The sequence below is a fragment of the Lacerta agilis genome, chromosome 8 (assembly GCF_009819535.1).
Source record: "Lacerta agilis isolate rLacAgi1 chromosome 8, rLacAgi1.pri, whole genome shotgun sequence".
NCBI classification, from domain to species: domain Eukaryota; kingdom Metazoa; phylum Chordata; class Lepidosauria; order Squamata; family Lacertidae; genus Lacerta; species Lacerta agilis.
In genome coordinates, this window is record NC_046319.1 from 8,756,748 (window position 1) to 8,775,443 (window position 18,696).

At 42.6% G+C, this 18,696-nt stretch overlaps 1 protein-coding gene across 7 annotated transcripts in view; it reads right to left on the minus strand.

Moving 5' to 3' along the window:
• The window catches only part of SPEN (spen family transcriptional repressor), a 67,863-nt gene that overhangs the window by 19,654 nt on the left and 29,513 nt on the right, over positions 1-18,696 (minus strand). For all 7 annotated transcript variants that reach the window (XM_033159336.1, XM_033159340.1, XM_033159338.1 and 4 more), the window contains 3 exons: positions 3,435-3,595; positions 2,480-2,680; positions 1,659-1,810 (listed from right to left, as the gene is read on the minus strand). In XM_033159336.1, coding sequence (XP_033015227.1) covers positions 1,659-1,810; positions 2,480-2,680; positions 3,435-3,595 — 514 coding nt within the window. The remainder of the gene's footprint in view (positions 1-1,658; positions 1,811-2,479; positions 2,681-3,434; positions 3,596-18,696) is intronic.

The window sequence follows — 18,696 nt, forward strand, 5'->3', positions numbered from 1 at the left end:
CAACTGGTGGCCCTAGGTCAAGTATCCACTCACATCTGTGGACTCTCCTTTGCTTCCTAAACCAGCAAGGTCAGGTTGGGGTGTGGACACAAGTGACAGAAGCAGTTTCCCCTCCCTAGCTTCTTTTTCTAAATGACAATACCCCAGAACCATTCAGTGTTCCTGTCCTATTTTTATGCTCTTAAAAATACTGCTCATGCAAAACCACAACAATCCACTCTTCCCTCCCTTCCTCATCTTGCAGCTCATTCTAAACCAAGATGACACACACAATAAAAACCAGATGAACAACAGCAACAATGCAACAACACTGTGATGCTGATTAGTTATCTGAATGCTGGCTTTATATAAATATATATCTTTAGAGACAGCTGAAATCTAAGTAGTGACTAAGATACTCTGGAAATATTTAAAACCTGTCCCAGAGAAATTATCTACCTGGGGATTTAATGGGCTTAGGCAGGCAGAAGGATAAACAACATTTTGGCCAGACTTCACTCTGATGACTAGGAGCCGAGGCAGGCACAATGTTCTCTGAGTAGGACGAGTCATCCTCCCAAGCTAGAAATAGAAGCTGGACACTTTCTATTTTTGCAAAACAACACTCACTTCTGCCTTTGTGAGCAGTGTGCTAGGAGGTTCAGGCAAGGAAGGAGACTCCAGCACCTTCAACAAGTCCAGGGACAAGAGCAAAAGATCCAGAGAAGACTTCCATTTCCAGAAGCCTTTGGCTCCAAACAAAGGTGGGGAAGCAAAGACTTGCCCAAAGAGAGGACTTCTCTAGCACCAGCCAGTCTTTGTTCTAGTGACATAGCAGCATAGGAGCTTCCAACTTAGGGTGACTGACTTGCCGTGAGCAAGCAAGCAAGCAATTAAAGCAAAAACAAAAAGCTACACCCCTAGGGGTCACTTTTCCATTAATGATGAGGCATCCACACAACAGTGGATCTGCAACATACCCCACTTGCACGGTCAGTGTGCGCAAATGACAGTCTCTTTTCTCCTGGATGTTTCCTGAGTTTGCACGCAGTGCTTTTCAGGGCATGCAGGTGGGGGATTAAGAGGCCTGGCAACACACAACCCAGGCAACTCTCGGTCCTGCTTGCTAACACATTCTCCTTCCCCAATGCCAAACACACAGAAGCGGAAGCACTTGCTGCTGAACCAGACTTGCATTGTTCAGCCATTGACATGAGTTTAGCAAATGCCTAGTAAGCAAGTGAAAAGGCTCCACCTCTTCAGGACAAAGCGAGAAGAGCTGCACACTTCAGGAAGGGAAGTCCCAGGGCTGCACAGCTGCCCCCAGTGCTCTTCCTCCTTGGGCCCTTGTAGGTGGGAAGGGCCAGGCAAGCCTTCTAACAAGCTGCCTCAAGTGCCACCTCCTCTTGCAAGGGAGCACAGCAAAGGAGGCAGTATCTGACATATGTAGGGCTCAGAGATCTCAACAGGGTGGTTTTCAATGTAAGGTTGTTAAAGGCTACCCAGGGATACGAAAGCTGCCTTTTCCCCCTTCCAAATTTATTCTTTCTATAGCATGGCTCAATAAGATCCAGTGATACTTATCAGATTAATGGACCTTCACAGCTTACATTTAATGAGCTGAAACATGCCTCTCTCTCAAATGAACTGATACAAACACACACATACACTGTACATACCACTATCCCTCCAAAACGCTGGAAAATGTTGCGAAGGTCATGATATGTGGTGGTTTTTTCTAGATTGCCGATGAACAGAGTTCTCGTTGCCTTAGGGTGGAATTCATCTATTCTTTCATCTAAAGGCCGAAATTCGTTCTCGCTCTCTGTTTCTGGAGGCAGGTGATTAAAAAAAAGTTCTTTTAACATTCTGTGGTGTCTTCTCTCTTTAACATTCTGTCGTGTCTAAATCTCTCTAAAGTGCCATGTCAGAAGGGCTGAGCTTCATCCCACCCCATTTCAAATTATTATGGATCTAGTAATGACAGCAAATTAAAGGTCAAAGCAGTCTACCAACTCCTATTCCATAAGCAGAAACTAAATTCAACAGACTAATCTGGAGGGGGAAACTGAAACAAGAGCTCCCGCCCACTTCAATGGGATTTGTGAACAGGTTCCTGATGGATGGTGCCAATGCATCAAAAATGACCAGCTGGCTAATGTTTTTGTTAGGGCCAACCTAAGCATCGCTAAACTTGAAGAGCCATAGCTCACTGGTAGAGCATCTGCTTTGAATGCAGAAGGCCCCATGTTCAATCTCCAACATTCCTAGAAGAGAATGAGTCCATTTCAGTATTTCCTATGTAAAGCAACACCAAGCTAGCTTTCTTCATGAATTTTCTCCATTCTGGAGAACTTAAAAACCAGCTCATGGCTTTGTTGTGCTTCAGTTGGGCCAAACTGTTGTTATTTGGATTTTCCTTTAAGGGGCCAGCCCAAGGCAACCTGCCAATTTTCAAGGGCCAGCAACAACCTCCTTGCAACAACCTCCTTGCGCTCACCTGGCCCTATCCAAGCAGTCACTTCAATCTGCATGCCAAAGAAGAGTTTCCCTTTGGAAGCATTGAGTGCTTTCTCCTGGTCCTCCTGTTGCCGGAAGAACACCAGTCCATATCGCTCTTCAGAGGCTCCGTGAATCTGCACAGATGTCACCTTCCCATACTTCTTGAACTCGTGGAATAAACCATCTTTAAGGCTGGTGTCTACACCCCAAGAAGCAAAGCAGAAGATTCATGCTGATGGTTACAGAAGACACTGTAGCCTTTTTGGAAAACGCAGCACAAAGGTTGTGGTTTGTACTCTTTTGTGTGGTGAATTTCTATTTTTAGATGTATAGTGTTACATACACACAGAACTGCCACCTGCAGAACAAGCTGCTTGGGTTCACCCTTCTCCCAACCAAACATGCCGCCTCTCCTCCCCAATTCCCCTCTTTTCACTGTTAACCATTCCCTGCATAGAGCGATGTGTAGTCTGCACTTGGAGAAGCCTAGCAGAACCACCCTGGCCATAAAGGAACCTCAATACAGCCTCCACTGGTATTGCTCTGTTTCTTCTTGCCTTTTCCCATGATGAGCAGAACCAGAATTGCGCAAATGTGCGAATTTGCTCAGTCCTCTTTTGTGCAAAACTGACAAAACTGTGCACAGAATTTTGATTTAAAGGCACATACACAACCCTGCTTTGACTGTTAGGTATCTTTCACCTGTGGTAGGAAAATTCCATGCACCTTAGGTTGATGAACCAGACTGCTTAAAAAAAAACCCTCTATCAAAATTAATGCTGCCCTATTTGCAATATGACATATTTTCCACCAGCTTTTGCATCAGCGGTAGCCTACCAATGCAGTTCAAAGCTCATTAAACAGGGCTTGCGTTTTCCAGTGGAATATTATGGGCAGTCACAATATTGCTTTGGTTTAGCATTAATTATGGATTGTGCCTCTTTAGATCTTACCTGTGGAGCGCACTGGAAGATTCTGAACCTTAATCCCAAAACTTTTGCGGGGCTCATCTTTTTCCAGAGATGGAAGCAACTGGGAGGTGGGTGCTGGAACTGCCGTGGATTGAACTGAACGGGCCGGAGACTCGTCGCTTGAGCTGCTGCTGGAGTCACTGCTGTGGAAGTAAAAAGAGAATGGAAAATTCAGCAGAGGGAGGCTGTCAGGTCATTGCCTTGAAACAAAAAGGTGCCCAAGGCCAAATTCTTTTACCCATCAGCAGAAAAGCAGCATATACATCTGAGGACAGCATGGGGGTGCCAAAGTCTTCCCTGAGGAATAATCAAGGGTGTGGGAGATGGTTTGCTTTTTGTACATGGGGAAAACTCAAGGGTCTGGTCACAGGGCAATTAGAAATTTGAGATCTCTTTTCAGTCCTACACAGGGTTGGCATTAAAATGATTATGAAACAATTCTGTGATTAAGGAACCCAATACAGTCAAATAACTGGGGAGTTATATAGACTCTTAAAGTTTATTGTAAATCTGGGCATACTGGTTGCTGCCTGCAAGTTAAACCCAAGATTCCAATGTCTCAATTCACACGTTTCCTGAATAAAAGTGAATTTTTAATTGTTATAACAATTAACACATTAAATCCAAAAACTAGTCACTTAGCTCACGTCTTTCACGCTATATACAGGTAGCCAAATGTTTACACGCGTTCAATATGTGTACAACTGTGTATACGCACATCACGCCGGACCCAGAAACATCATAAAGACATCACTGAAACATCACTAAAAAGGCGGAATGGGGGCAGGGGAGGTCAGAACGAGGCAGGGCAGAGAAGAGCAAAGCAGAGCAGAGCAGGGGTGGAATGGGGCCTTTGCAGGATTTTTCAATGGGTGCCTTGGAACGTAACTCCCGCATCATAGCTGCTTACAGACAAGCTCATAATAAGGAAATTAATGTTCTGTGGGCTGCAGTTTGGGAATCCCTGATTTAGAAACATGGTAGAGAAAAGTGAGGGAACAAATTAGACAGTGGCCTGAGGAAGTAATGGGTAGTAGGGACATGGGAGCTCAAAAAGGAGGGTTAGAGACAGGAGGGTACTTTACACAGGAATAAAGGGAGCAGCCAAGGGGGCATCATAGGGTTGCTTTGCCTATCCAGAGACATTTCATCAGTTATGACTTCTGCTATCACTGCAGCACTGTGAGCCTGGCAAGCAGAGGAACGGCGACACAAAGACTTAGCAGCAGCAGAGGTGGTGTGACTGAATTTCACACTTTAATTTTAAATTGCTAGCCAAGTTTCAGTTCAGGAGCCCTGTTAACTGATTCTGCTAAGCACAATTATTTGGTAGTACAGTTAAAGCTGGGTTGGGATACCTATCAATGGCATGAAAATTCTGGTTTTATGTACAAAAGGATGGCATCTGGTGATTTGATTCATTAATGAGAGATTATTGTCTTGAGAGAAAGGAATGTCCTGGAAGATCCCATTCCTTTCCAATGGATGACTCATTTCAAGAGTAAGGTGTACATCCAGCACTCTGGTAGCATCACTGAGCCATGATCACGTCTCTGCCAAAGGCAGGGAGTTCAGGTTGAATGCTTCAGGCGTAATGGAATGAGGCCAATAAACCAGCTCCAGTTAGGAAGTAGAATGCAAAATTGCACATATTCCAAGGGTCCAGACCCTCATTCACCTTACAGTACATTCAGTGTTCAAAAGACACTGCTGTGCGCCAGCCAGTCAGCCAATCTGTAGAGATGCCTTGTCGCTTTTTTATTCTGGATTGCTTTATTTACGGCTTTAATGTGTTGTTACCCACTTTGAGATTTTTTCTTTGAAGTGGTATAGAAGTGAAATGAACAACAACAAATTCCATTCATGAAAATAAATGCAACTAGACATTCTATTGTGGCAACAACCCAGGTTTAAGGTGCCATTATTTGGAGATTAGTTTACATACCTAAGTTTCTAACACTGGCTTTACCCAGCAGTTCCTTAAGCTTTTTGAAATTGGCCTTCTTAAAGTCCAGTGCATGTCCAACTACACTCAGTTTTCCCTTGTCTGTATATAATGAAACCCAGGAGCATATAATCACTTCTTCCCAAGGTTCCCTGTGCTTTCACTTCTTTCCTTCCTTCCTGTTGGTGAGCACTAGGTCAAAGAGATGACCTGCTTCTGGGAAACAAAATTGTCAGCGAGGCAACTGAGGAATTTGTTGGACTTTTCATTCTTGGCAGAGTTTTGAGTTCCATAGATTTTGGGGTATAGTGGTACCTCAGGTTACAGACGCTTCAGGTTACAGACTCCGCTAACCCAGAAATAGTACCTCGGGTTAAGAACTTTGCTTCAGGATGAGAACAGAAATCGCGCGGCAGCAGCGGGAGGCCCCATTAGCTAAAGTGGTACCTCAGGTTAAGAACAGATCTCCAGAACGAATTAAGTTCTTAACCCGAGGTACCACTGTAATTGAAATCTGCCATGACTACTATCTCTCTCTCCTTTTTGAATGTTTGGTAATCTGCTCTAGGAAGGAATCATCCAAGTCCTCAACCTGGGTGGGAGGTCTATAAGCAGACACCCACAATAAGGTCACTGCGGTTTTCCTCTCCTACAATCCTTACCCATATACTTTCAATCTGCCTTCCATGCTCCAGGTCATGGATTTCTTCACAAGCATACACATCCTTTACATATGATGCTACTCCTGCTCCTTTCCTGTTTGTTCTATTTCGTTTGAGTGGGTTGTACCCCCCCCCCCCATTTCTACATTCCAGTCGAGAGTCTCATCTCACCAGCTTTCAGTATTAGGTCATGTTTGCCATCCTGTATTAAGAGTTCAAGTTTTTCTTGCTTGTTTTCCATACTCTGGGCATTCATGTAGAAACAACTGAAACCAGGAGTCATTCGTCCTCACACTGCTGCCTCTGTCTCCCACCATTGGGGGTCACCACACATCTCTCCTCTGGGGACTGCAGGAATCGTTCTGTATGCTATCTTCCACTTGGTGTGTTCTCAGGTCTGTAACCACTGTACTTGCTCCTCTGGCCAAGAACTGGTGTCCAAGGTGGAACTGATTTTGTAGTTCCAGAGATACAGCTTGGCTCCTGAAAGTCCTGCTTTTTCGTGTCACGCTCCAATCTCCTGCATCATTTCCCCTCCTACCACTAGATGGCAATGCTCCTCTGTTCTCACTGTCCCTGTGTATTTTGAATTTTAAAATCACCTGCCACTGGCAGCTTTTATCTTGCCAGATTTTCCCCTTGCGCCATAAACTGCTTAGGATTTGTTACTCAGGATTTCAAAATACAGTGGATAAACTACAGTACTCTCTTGAACACCATACTTTCTGGCTGCTCGAACATATTTGTTCCACCGACTGCTTTGATCCTGCAAATCTGCTCTGGCTGCTGGAAGGGATCAGAGGGGTGGGAAGTGTTCTGGTGTTGCCATACATCCAGATTTCCCTGGACATGTCTGGGATTCCAATTCCGGAATTAGTGTTCGGGGGGGGGGGGGAATTTCAGACAATCACATAATTTTTTTAAATTTTCCCAGAAAAGGCTTAACAATGTTCTCCCCCCCACAAAAAAAGCTTATCTCAAGGGGACATCTCACCCTCCCTGTACTCTACTTTTCTGGTTCATTTTTTTATTCTGTTGTTTGGTTTGAGTTTTGTTTATTGTATTATTTTGAGGTTTAATCTTGTAAACCTTCATGATAGCGGAAACCCATTTCCTGGTAGCCATGCAACACATATCAAGAGAAGTACAAATAAAAAACATGGATGGTGAGCATCTTGTGATGAGGATGGCTTCTTCTGTGAGACATAAGTGTATCATCCATAAATAGTTTTTTTCTACAGCATTAACTTTTTTTCCAGCTGCAGCCAGATTCAGTTAGATTGATGGACATTATCATTTCTTTTAATTGCGTCACAGTCCTAAAAATACAGATATCGGTTTGTACTGGGCCAGACATAATCTAGATTTGATTATCTAGGTACAGTTCTCAGACTTGGATCATTTTTTCCCTAACAGAAATTTGTTCAGACATTGTTTTGTTATCAGAGTTTAAGGGAGAGCCCTAATTTATAAACGGATTACATATTATTTTGATTAAATATTGAAGCGCGGTGCCCTTTTCCAGTAGGAATAACTGGAAAGGGTTCCTTAGCCTGGTGCTTTCAGTGGGAGATGCCAGAGTGTTCTGTAACAGGCTGCAGTGTCTCCTAGCTTCTCTTTTCAGGGAACAGAGAACAGCAGCAAAAGCGGTCTCTGTTCTGAAATCAGTTTGAAGAAATGTTCGTAGTGTGGCTCCTCAAAACAGCACATGTGCACGAGAAAGAAAGACAGAGAGAGAGAAGGCAAGTTCTGAGAGGCTTGCAGGCATGCTATTACGCTGAATTATTTGTGGAATCTTTCATCTTCTTTGCTGTCACAGGATGAAAATAACAAGCTACTGCATGTCAACACACACCCCTTACACAAAGCTAAGCTGTGCCTTATTCACTACCCAAATAGAATGCCTAGTAAATATTTATGAGAAAAATATATATATATAAATTGAGTGAGATTGGTGTAGAGGTAAGAGTATGTAAAAAGGTAAAGGTACGCCGACCGTTAGGGGTTGCGCGCTCATCTTGCTTTACTGGCCGAGGGAGCTGGCGTTTGTCTGCAGACAGCTTCCGGGTCATGTGGCCAGCATGACTAAGCTGCTTCTGGCAAACCAGAACAGCGCACGGAAATGCCGTTTGCCTTCCCGCCGAAGCGGTACCTTATGTACTTGGCACTTGATGTGCTTTCGAACTGCTAGGTTGGCAGGAGCTGGAACTGAACAACGGGAGCTCACCCCGTCACGGGGATTCGAACCGGCAACCTTCTGATCGGCAAGCCCAAGGCTCAGTGGTTTAGACTTCCAGGAAGTGCCCTTTTAGAGGGTAGCCCTATGTCCTGTTGCAGAAGCATGAAGGCAGCTAACGATTCAGATTTGTTCAGTTAATTCTCAGTCAGCTGGCAAAATGCTCCCCATCAGTTAACATGAGAGTGCCAAAGCAGCCAAAGACATTTATCTTGAAGATGAGGGTGTTTCTCTGCAGCCATTTTTCATTCCTTTTTACCGATTACACACACAAAATTACAAAGCTACTTTTCTTATTCTAACTCTCAGCAAACAATACAGTGTAAATATAAAATACAGAACTTTTATTCCTGCTGATTATCATTCAGTCCTGGCTACTCTGGGTACAAAACCAGGTAAACATACCCTGTTTGATTAAATCTTCTCAGAGTTAGAAACTCAGATATATAATCTTATTGCCAAATGTCATCTTAAATCTTGGTTACAGTCAGCACAACAGTATGTCTAGGCGCCATTCTCACCCCGCCCCCCCATGATTAAACTACTTCTTCTTGTTATTATTGCTGGTGTTGTTAATTTCATTTCAATTCTGCTGAATGTTTTAAAGAAACGATCTCAAAGCAGTTTGCAACATATTAAAATGCCAAATCAAACAATCCAGAACAAAACAAATTCAAGCTTCAAGGGGAATATTTCAGATCCTTCTCTAAGTGACATATTGCTTTCCCCATATTTATTTACCTACTGTATATTCTGGCGTATAAGACTACTTTTTAATCCAGGAAAATCTTCTCAAAGGTTGGGGGTCGTCTTATACGCCGGGTGGAGAATCTGCGGTCGAGTATATCTCAAACTCTATATTTTAACTGGAAAAGTTGGGGGTCGTCTTATACGCCCAGTCGTCTTGTACGCCAGAAAATACGGTACTTCGTTTATATTGCTGCCCCATAGCAGAAGTATTCTAGAAAGCCAGTGTGATGTAGTGGTTAGATTAGGACATGGAAGATCAGGGTTCAAATCCCCACACTCAGTCATGAAGCTCACTGGGTGACCTTGGGCCAGTCAGAGCCTCTTAACTACCTCACAGGGTCATTGTAGGGATCAACTGAGGAGGGGAGTGAACCATGTACTCCTAGGGAAAAAAGGTGGGATATAAATGCAGTACATAAGCTCTTCTGCTTACCTCCTTAAGAAAGTTGTGGCTATTTGACAGTGAAATGGCCTCCATTGGAAGGTGGTGGAAACACCTTCATTGTAGGTTGAATGGCCATCTGTCATGGATGCTTTAGTTGAGGTTCCTGCATGGCAGGGGTATGAACTGGGGGCTCCTTGTGGTGCCTTCTAATAAAATTCTATGATTCTAAGTGCTGTGAGCTGGTGATTACAGGCCAAGTATACTTACATTCACTTATCACATTACTGCTTCCCACTGTTTTTTTCCTGAGATGTCTCACCCCACCAATATGTTGACTCCGGTGTGCAAGTCAAGAGTCATTTTCCAGAAGAACTCGAGGATTACATACCACAGTAACAAAGAAGATGGGCACTGCCAAATGCAGGTTCTTTCTTTGCATGGGAAAGTATCATTACTTAATAAAAAAACACGAATTTATACCCAGTCCACCCCTCTGACCCAAATGATACAAAGAACCAGGTAACTGCTTTTGCATCCCACTGGGGCTTTGGACTGTGGTTTCTCAAAGGTCTGTAACCCCCTGCCTTTCATGGTAACCTGCCCCTTCTTGAAAGAAAAACGAAAAACTATACTTGCTTAGTTTCAGCATTTGGTTCTCTCAGTCCATTAACTCATCGACTCCACAGGGAAAACTGCTTTCAAACTAAGGGGAGTTACCAAAGTATTATGGGATATGGCATGGGATGGAGAGGCTTGTCTCATGGGCTAATTGAAGACCAGTATGGTGTAGCTGGCAGTTGTCCAATGTATTAATGTTAAACCCTGGTCTTCAGCTCCATTCAAACAAGACCCTGACTTGGTGGCCTTGGGCTAGTAATTGCTGTAACTAACCTACCTCATAAGATTGCGGTTAGAAATAACAGCCTATGTGCCCCATATCTCTATTTCCAGACCCTCCTACAGGTCAATCACAAAAAACCCACCTCAAATATCCATCCAACTTGGGTTTGCCTAAAGTAGCACTTTGGATCTATGGATCAGGGACTAATTATTCCAAGCCTCCAGGCAGGCAACCAACCAAAGAAACTTTTTAAAACTTAAAACAGATCTCTCCCTCAACCCTGCATGCCCCCTGCAACACGCCTCCCCCCAGGCTACCCCTGGCCTGGTCCACAAACAACTAACACTAGCAAGTGTCCTAGGAATTTGGGATTTATCCTCCAATACTCTTTTCTCACTCTCAGGAGTATGTGAAGTGAGGCTCATGATTTTGCTGCTACCAAAATTTGAGCTGATAGAACCTGCCATATGTTCACTTTGTGCTATGGACTGCACTTTTTCAGGCTAGGTGACACACAAAAAACAGAGTTAAAGCTGCTGTAGAGTTAAGTTAGCTTTAGCTCCTTGGTCAAACACCTCTGTTTAGCAACATCTGCAAAACTGAAGCATTACCGTCTTGGAGTACAAGTCAATTAACTCAAACAGCCTCTGAACCTAATAGCTTAGTAAACATGCCAAGAGCACAGGTACCTGAGGTGACCTAATTTTCTATTAGTGCTGATCTATTAGTGTTGAAAAGGAAAGTGCGAAGATGCTCTCTAGGAAGTTGAGATGTAAAAATAAGGCAGAACTGAGAATAAAACAGTCACTTAAACACATGACACATTAAAAGCAACTGTGCTTGCAGGCAAGAGAACACTTATAAAAACTGCAAACTGAGCTGCAGAGGAAAGCGCTCCACGATCCACAGTTTTAATACCACACTTTATTATAGCAGGTTCATAGTTGATCAGTTAACTAAATGGGAGGAGACACAGAGGGACGCACAGAATGGAAACAGCCCCTCCCAAGTCAAGACCAACCAAGCCTCAGAGCTTGTTCAGGATTGGGGGGGGGGCATCTGTAGGACCACCCCCCCCCCATTCGTGCAGTCAACCTTTCCACAACACCCTGGGGTCCATACAAGGTGCAAAACATGCAGTGTGAGGTTAGATGCATTCTTTCATTCATTCCATAAAGTTTATATACTGCTTGATTTCAGGGGGGAAGGGACGGGAAGACTCAAAGTGGTATACAAACCAAGCAGTGTGTTTTCTCCAAGCTGACATACAAGATAGGATTCCTAAGCCTCTCACTTTTCATTTTCAAGTAAAGCAAACTATTAGGCTTGAGTTGCAGAGAGGAACTGAGAGAATATTCTATGTTCTGTGGAAGGCTGAAATTGAGGCCGGGGGGGGGGGGTGGCTGACAATGTACGAGAGAGGAAAGATAATTTTCCATGCGCCATACCCTCCCTTCACAGTCTTTTGCAGGGCTCCTGTCCCTTATCAATCTTATCCTTGAAAGTAACCAAAAAGCCGTAACTAGAAATCAAAAGATAAACTGAACTATCAGTCAAGTAATCTGCAGAAGGATCATAGGCATGAATGCAAGTCTACATAATGTGCAGAATTTATTTTACACGTTTCTTTAAGACAGAACTTAAGATTTCTTTCTGGCACAGAGCACAAACACAGCTCTAAACTCAGTGTGTCATTTTCAATTCAGTGTTCATCAGGAGAGACAGCAAAATTTCTCCGTAATCCCTTAAACTCCAGAAATTCAAGCCCTTCCAAACCCCAAACAGGTTATTGGACTCTTGCTTCGCTCTTCATATACACTTACTGCCAGGGGGAGGAGGTCCAATGACCTCAGAAGGATTTTATTTACATGCGTTTCTAATGAAGTCTAATCTGATTAGCCGACACATTGTAAAAGAGCCAATCTCAAGTGATCCAATAATCAACCCTTGTTTTCAGGCACACTAGGCAGAGGTACCATAATTACAACTAATTCCTACACACAACTCCCATCCTTCTCCCAAAGCCTCCATACTTGTATATGAGACAACATAGCAGAGTGAAATGAAGCATGTGGGACTTTTGAAATAAGATCAGGATCGGCCTAGAGAATTCACTTGTTTCCTTGGCAAGCTACTCAACCTGAGTTTCTCTACCTGTAGAATGGGGAAAACTAGTGACCTACCTCAGAGGGATACTGGAGAAAAGAATAAGGAAGCATTAACATCCATTGAGTCTTTGAAACAGAGAAATGTAAATTCAGGAAACAAGCAAGCAGCATACAAGAGAATATGGTCTGAAGATCCAACATATCCTTTCATCAAGGCAAACTAACTTTGTCCTCACAACTCTGACCTACATAAGACAGAGGAATCAGCTGGTGGCCATGTGTCACGTCCTACTAGTTAATACTGTCATATGACTGTGTCGATAAACAACTACTGTAATTCCTCCCTAGCTAAAAATAGGCCAGTGCTCAGGCAGAGTCCAGAGATTCTTAGTCAGGTGAGCACAACACACCGGTTTCTTGATTTACATACTGATTAGAAGGCGACAGTAAAAGACTGGTTACGCATGTTAATGACCTCCAAATTTTGGACTTGTGTCTAATTAGCAGAATTTGGAACACATCCTACAGGTAAACACATGTGCCTTAATTTTAAATGGGTGGTGAGATACATTTAAGTGTGTTGTTTCACCTGGAAATTCTTGTACAGAATGGCCTTAAAACAGATATTCAAAATGCTTCCAATACCCAGATACCAGGTCTTCCTTAGGACTATTATTATTTCAAAAACTCTAGTAGTATTGATTTACATAAGATGCAACTCCAAGTCAAGGGGGATGGGAGTTACATATGATACATATCTGGAGTGGATTGGCAAGGGTTTTAGCAGTTTGTGCTAAAATGTAGAGACAATTTTTTTAGAAAACCTGTCCCCCTCTTTAAAAAAAAAAGTTTTTAAAAACAGAGGATATACGTGTGTTTTCTGAGTCACTTTATGTTTATACATGATTTGAAGTGTTATAGTAGCTGCGAGCATGTTTTAAGCTGGAAATCTCATGTTCATTTCTCACCTCTGCCATGCACTAACTGCGGGGCATCAGCAAGCCACTCTGATTCAACCATAGTCTGAACCTGCCATCTCTAATAGAGGGGGAACCTTGCAGGCCTTCTTTGTCAGCCCACTGGTTCATCTAGATGTGTTGAACCAAAGGTGAGATGTTCTGGGAGCTCTGCAAACACCATCTGGATAGTCAAGATAACTCTACAATTACTTTAACTGGTAGTTGTTGCAAGAATCAGCTGGTATAGGTTCGTATTTGCTTGCTATGGTGCTATGCTTATCTGTGGGCCCTGGGATGCTGGGCTCTTGCCCCAGAGAGGGGAGCTATCTTTAAGCCTTGGATATTTGCCATCTATGCCCTCATAGGTCAGGTGGATTGATGGGAGGTTCTGGTCAAATTTACTTATGCTGTCGTTTGTGTAAGTAATGCTCACATTATACATATTAGCACTTTCTGGACAAAGCACAATAACCTCCCACTGTTGTCATGTCCGGTCCCAGGTCTGTAAAGCCAGTGAGACTTTACACTGCATTGTAAGTTTACACCAGAGGTCGGCAACCTAAGGCCCATGGGCCGGAAGCTGCACTGTAAGTTTACACCAGAGGTCGGCAACCTTAACCGGTCCATGAGTTGCCCCTGAACCAATCCGCCCGCTCGGTGAGTCCCTCCGCGCTGCGCTAAACTGGCGCAGCACAGCGCAGGGACTCTCTTCCGCGGCTCCGGAAATCGTGTCTGCGCATGTCCACATTGCTGGAAATCACTTCTGTGCATGCCCACAGATGCCAAAAATCACTTATGCGCAGGAGCAGATTTCCACTGTCTGGGTATGCGCAGAAGCGATTTCTGGCACCACAAACATGCACAGACACGGTTTCCGGCGTCACACTGCACTGGTCTGGCCCACAAAGGATCTCTGCGGGAGTGATCCGGCCCATGCCCAGTAAAGCCTTGCCGACCCCTAGTTTACACCTTTCTTTAATAAAGCACTAGACCAGGCCATTCTGGCATTTTTGACATCCTTGTTTGGTATCCCTGCATCAAACCACTCACTCAGGCTCTCTTTTGGGTCTGCAGTTCAGAACACTCAGCAAGTATGGCTTACTCTGACTAGCACCAGCTCTCCAGGAATCTTTCTAGTTTAGCTGCCCAATAAGCTTTGAATATGACATCAGCTCTCCCAAGATTTCAGACAAAGATTTCCCATTCCCCAAATCCTTTTGGTAGAGATGTCAGGTATTAAATCTAGAACTGTGAACATGCAAAACGTAATGCTCCACTGCTAATTAGCCATGAAAGCTTGAAATTCGGATCTCTTGGCAACATCCTTTCTATTTATGACAAGTAGTGCTAAATTCACACCAATATCTGCAACTGAGTTCATCCACAGTCTAATTCCCCAACTGGGAACATGAGTAACCAAAGCAACCCAAGGTTATGGTCAAACTTTCCAAGAACTTCTGAGAATTGTCTTTCTTCAGCCAGCATATCAGAAAAGAAACATTCCCAACCCTAAGGCCTGTTTTTGAAAACCTGGTGTGAAAACTGAGCAGGTTCAGACAGTATGTCCTTAGAAGTTACTAGCCAGACTCCCTACATGTTTACAGAAAACTTTTCAACCTGATCACCTGAAGACAACATTTCCTCATGGGAATCACGTGAGCAGCTATTTACAAAACCCAGGTTCAGGTGTTCTGGCGATAAGCAGCAACAGTAGTGATGTGGCACAACCGTTTTTTAGTCTACCAAGCTGCAAAAGTGCTTTTTCCAATATATACACTCATGGGCTTCCTTATGCACAAATATAATTTCTAAATGCAAGCAGCCATGCAGAGAACAGCATCCTCCAGATATAGCTATGTGTAGATACGTGGACAGCAAATGTCAGACATTACCATTTTGATCAGAGTTGTCCTTGAACAAGTTTTGGGGAAAGCACAGAAGATTGCCACCCACATCTGCTGTTGCAAAAACAGCAGCAGAAGACCCAGCAAGAAACGATAGTCATAAGAGCCAAACTGTCACACTATGTATTTAGTATCTGTCAATGCCATGCTAGGCTACGGAACTGGGTTATATTGCCCAAAACCAAACAGTACACTGTTCGTACCAACAGCTCCATTAATTATGAATCCTGAAATCTGGGACCACCTCCAAACCGGCACCAAAATTTTGCAATCTTTTTGAAGCATGCTCAAAGCATAGTAAGTGATACATCAAACCAGGGCTTGTCATTAACACCATTCAAAATACATCATTCTCCTATTTACTCCAAACTGGTGCCAAGCAGTTGCAATTGTTTTGCAGTGCAAACCCCACATTTTGCAGCACCCCAAAAAATGAATAATTGGTATTCAAACCAGGGGTCATAGGTATCACCCAAGAAACCAACACTGTCCAATTCACTCCAAACCACTATCAACGTTTTGCAGCTGCTTTGCAGCATTTTTGTAGGGCAAACCCTACACTTTGCAGTACGTGCCCACCCCCCAAAGTACAGTAAGTGATGTATCTAACCAAGGCCCCTAGTAAAAACCACTCAGAATTTAACAGTCTTGATTTACTCCAAACTGGTGCCAAAGTTCAATCAGTGATTTACTCCAAACCTGTGCCATATTTTTGTAAAACATTTATGCACATAATCATGTAAACATAAATACCAGCATCAGTTGCAAATACAGTGGTAGCTCGTGTATCTACATACACATACACATCTACATACACAATTATTGCGAAAAGTATTTATTAGCTAAAGTTGTTATCACCAGGACCTGCAAGAATTCCAGAAGTATAATGTGTGGGCAGTAAATGAAAATAGGCTAGACTGAGGAATGTGGGAGCTTTATATGCACAGATTCATTGTTTTAAAAGCTGTAAGACACTATTTAGAAATGGTAACATAGTGTAAAACTGAGTCTCCAAGAAGATGGCATGTCTCCTGGGAACATCCACTGAAAATGTTCACTGGCTCAGTTGCCAAAATATTTCTATGTTCCAGTTTCATAAGGTTACAGAAAGCTTAGTGCCAAATTTGTATGTTCTATACAGGTGCAAATCTGTATATGACAAATGATTTGCCTATTTTTACTGCATAATGACTTCTTGTTCCTTAGATCATTGTATTCCTCCCACATGTCATCATGTCTCGGAGAATATGGTACATAATACTCCATGACATTCAGGCGGATTGATTGGCTCCCTCGGAAATGCACAGCACCTCTAAGAACATGTCACACACAGCAAAAGAAGTGATGCATTCTCTTAAAACGCCAAACTTTTTTTGGGGGGGGGAAATCTATAGACAAAAATAAATACTGGGGGATTAAAATATTTTATACAAAACTCTATAAATCTGAACCATTGGACTCCCAAATCTTCACAAAATTTCTAGAAGAAGAAAAAATAAATCCAAAATTTAATAAGACTCTTAGCAGAAATCCAAAACAGAATAAAAATGTGAAGCTCCACAAAGCACCCAGTCCTGAGGGATTCATTAGCCTTTTTGTTTAAAAAACAAAACAGAAAAATCTCACATTTTCTTCTGAAATTGTTTCTTGACATATAGAATAGAGGCCAAATTCCTGAAACTTGGTGTATCTCGTTTATCACAGTTATAACCAAACCACAGAAAGAACTTGAACAAGTTGAATTATATAGACCTATTTCATTGATTAATGTGGATGCTAAATTATTTACAGGCATAATGGTCAGTGGACATTCAAAAATTTCACCCAACTATGTCCACCATCACAAAGTCAGATTCTTAAGGCCTTCTCTATTAGAAGGATTCAATACAATTTTTTAGAGTTAATCACATCCAGAACCTACTGTATTCTTGAAGCTGGGTGCAGTAAAGGCATTTAATGGTTAAACTGGCACTATATCTTTACAATTCAATGTTCCTTTGGTATTAGTGCATTCTGGGTTGATATGCTTTATAATTTATTCTATGAGTCACTGGTCCACGTTTTGGTGAATGGGGAACTCTCTTCGACATTTCCCATTGGTCAGGGCACAAAATAGGGCTGCCCACTGTCTCTCCTGGTTTCTAACTTGGTCAAATCTGCTATTAACCACTTTCTAAAATCAGATTTTACCATATGGAAGTAATGGAGACTGAACTTCTACCTTTTGAAATCAGGCTAATTTCCTAGGTGGGAAACAGTAGGATTATATAAACTCAGAGACTTCTACACTAATCAAAAGCTCCTTACAGCTCCAGAATTTTATTTTATTTAAATTGGGAGACAGATGATGTGGCTGGTTAGAGGTACACCAGATTATACATTTTCTAAATCAATCAAATATAAAGACCCAAGCATTATGTAGCTTAAACAGTTTGGAGCAACTACGCAACTCAACCAACTCATCCACTGAGAAAGGTCATCTCCCAACTATATAAAATCCTCACACAGCTTTTGGTGCAACGGAACACCATGATGGAAGGCAGAGCACACAGAAATGCCATTTACCTTCCCACCGCAGCAGTACCTATTTATCTACTCCCTGTTATGCTTTCAAACTGCTAGGTTGGCAGGAGCTGGGACAAAGAGACAGTAGTTCACCCCATTACACACATTCAAACTGCTGACCTTATGATCAGCAAGCTTAAGAGGCTCAGTAGTTTAGACCACAGTGCCACCTGTGTCTCCTGGTACACGTGCCTAGCAACACTATAGAGAAATGATCATAACACATTCAACCTTTGCTGGCAGAAATGCCATTTACCTGGCTCTCCAGTATGTTGTGAACAACCCTGAGATCTGCAGATGAAGGGTAGTATACAAACACAAAAATAAATAAATTAACAACAACAACAATCCACATGTGGTGTTTTTGCCCCAAAATCATTCGCTTTTCAGGAAACAAGTTTTTCAAACAAATAATCAAATGATGGGACAATTGCTACAACCAGATCCAAAATTAATCCTATTACCTTACATTTATCGGGGGCAGGGGGAAGACTCACACCTCCTATATGACATGGTGTCCTTTTATTAACTTTGCTAAGACAACAGAACATGGTTTTCACCCTCTACTGACTCATGGAACCTTATGGAGAGACACTTGCTTAGACCGTCTAATACCACCATCTGCTCCTATTTTTCTTTATTTTCTGTACAACTACAAAGCTCTAGTTTCCTTGTATGGGAATGTTTTGTTACTTGAGATTAAGAATCAATTTAAAAATCAGTTCTCATTTTCCTTCAACTATGCCACACAGAGCATCAGAGGTTCTTCTGCTAGGATGTTTCCATGCACTTCTTTGGTTGTATACAAACCGTATGACTTTATCACTTCTAGCACAATGAGGATACTCTGGCATGTGTGAATCACCTTCTCTTTGTCATCCTTCTCAGA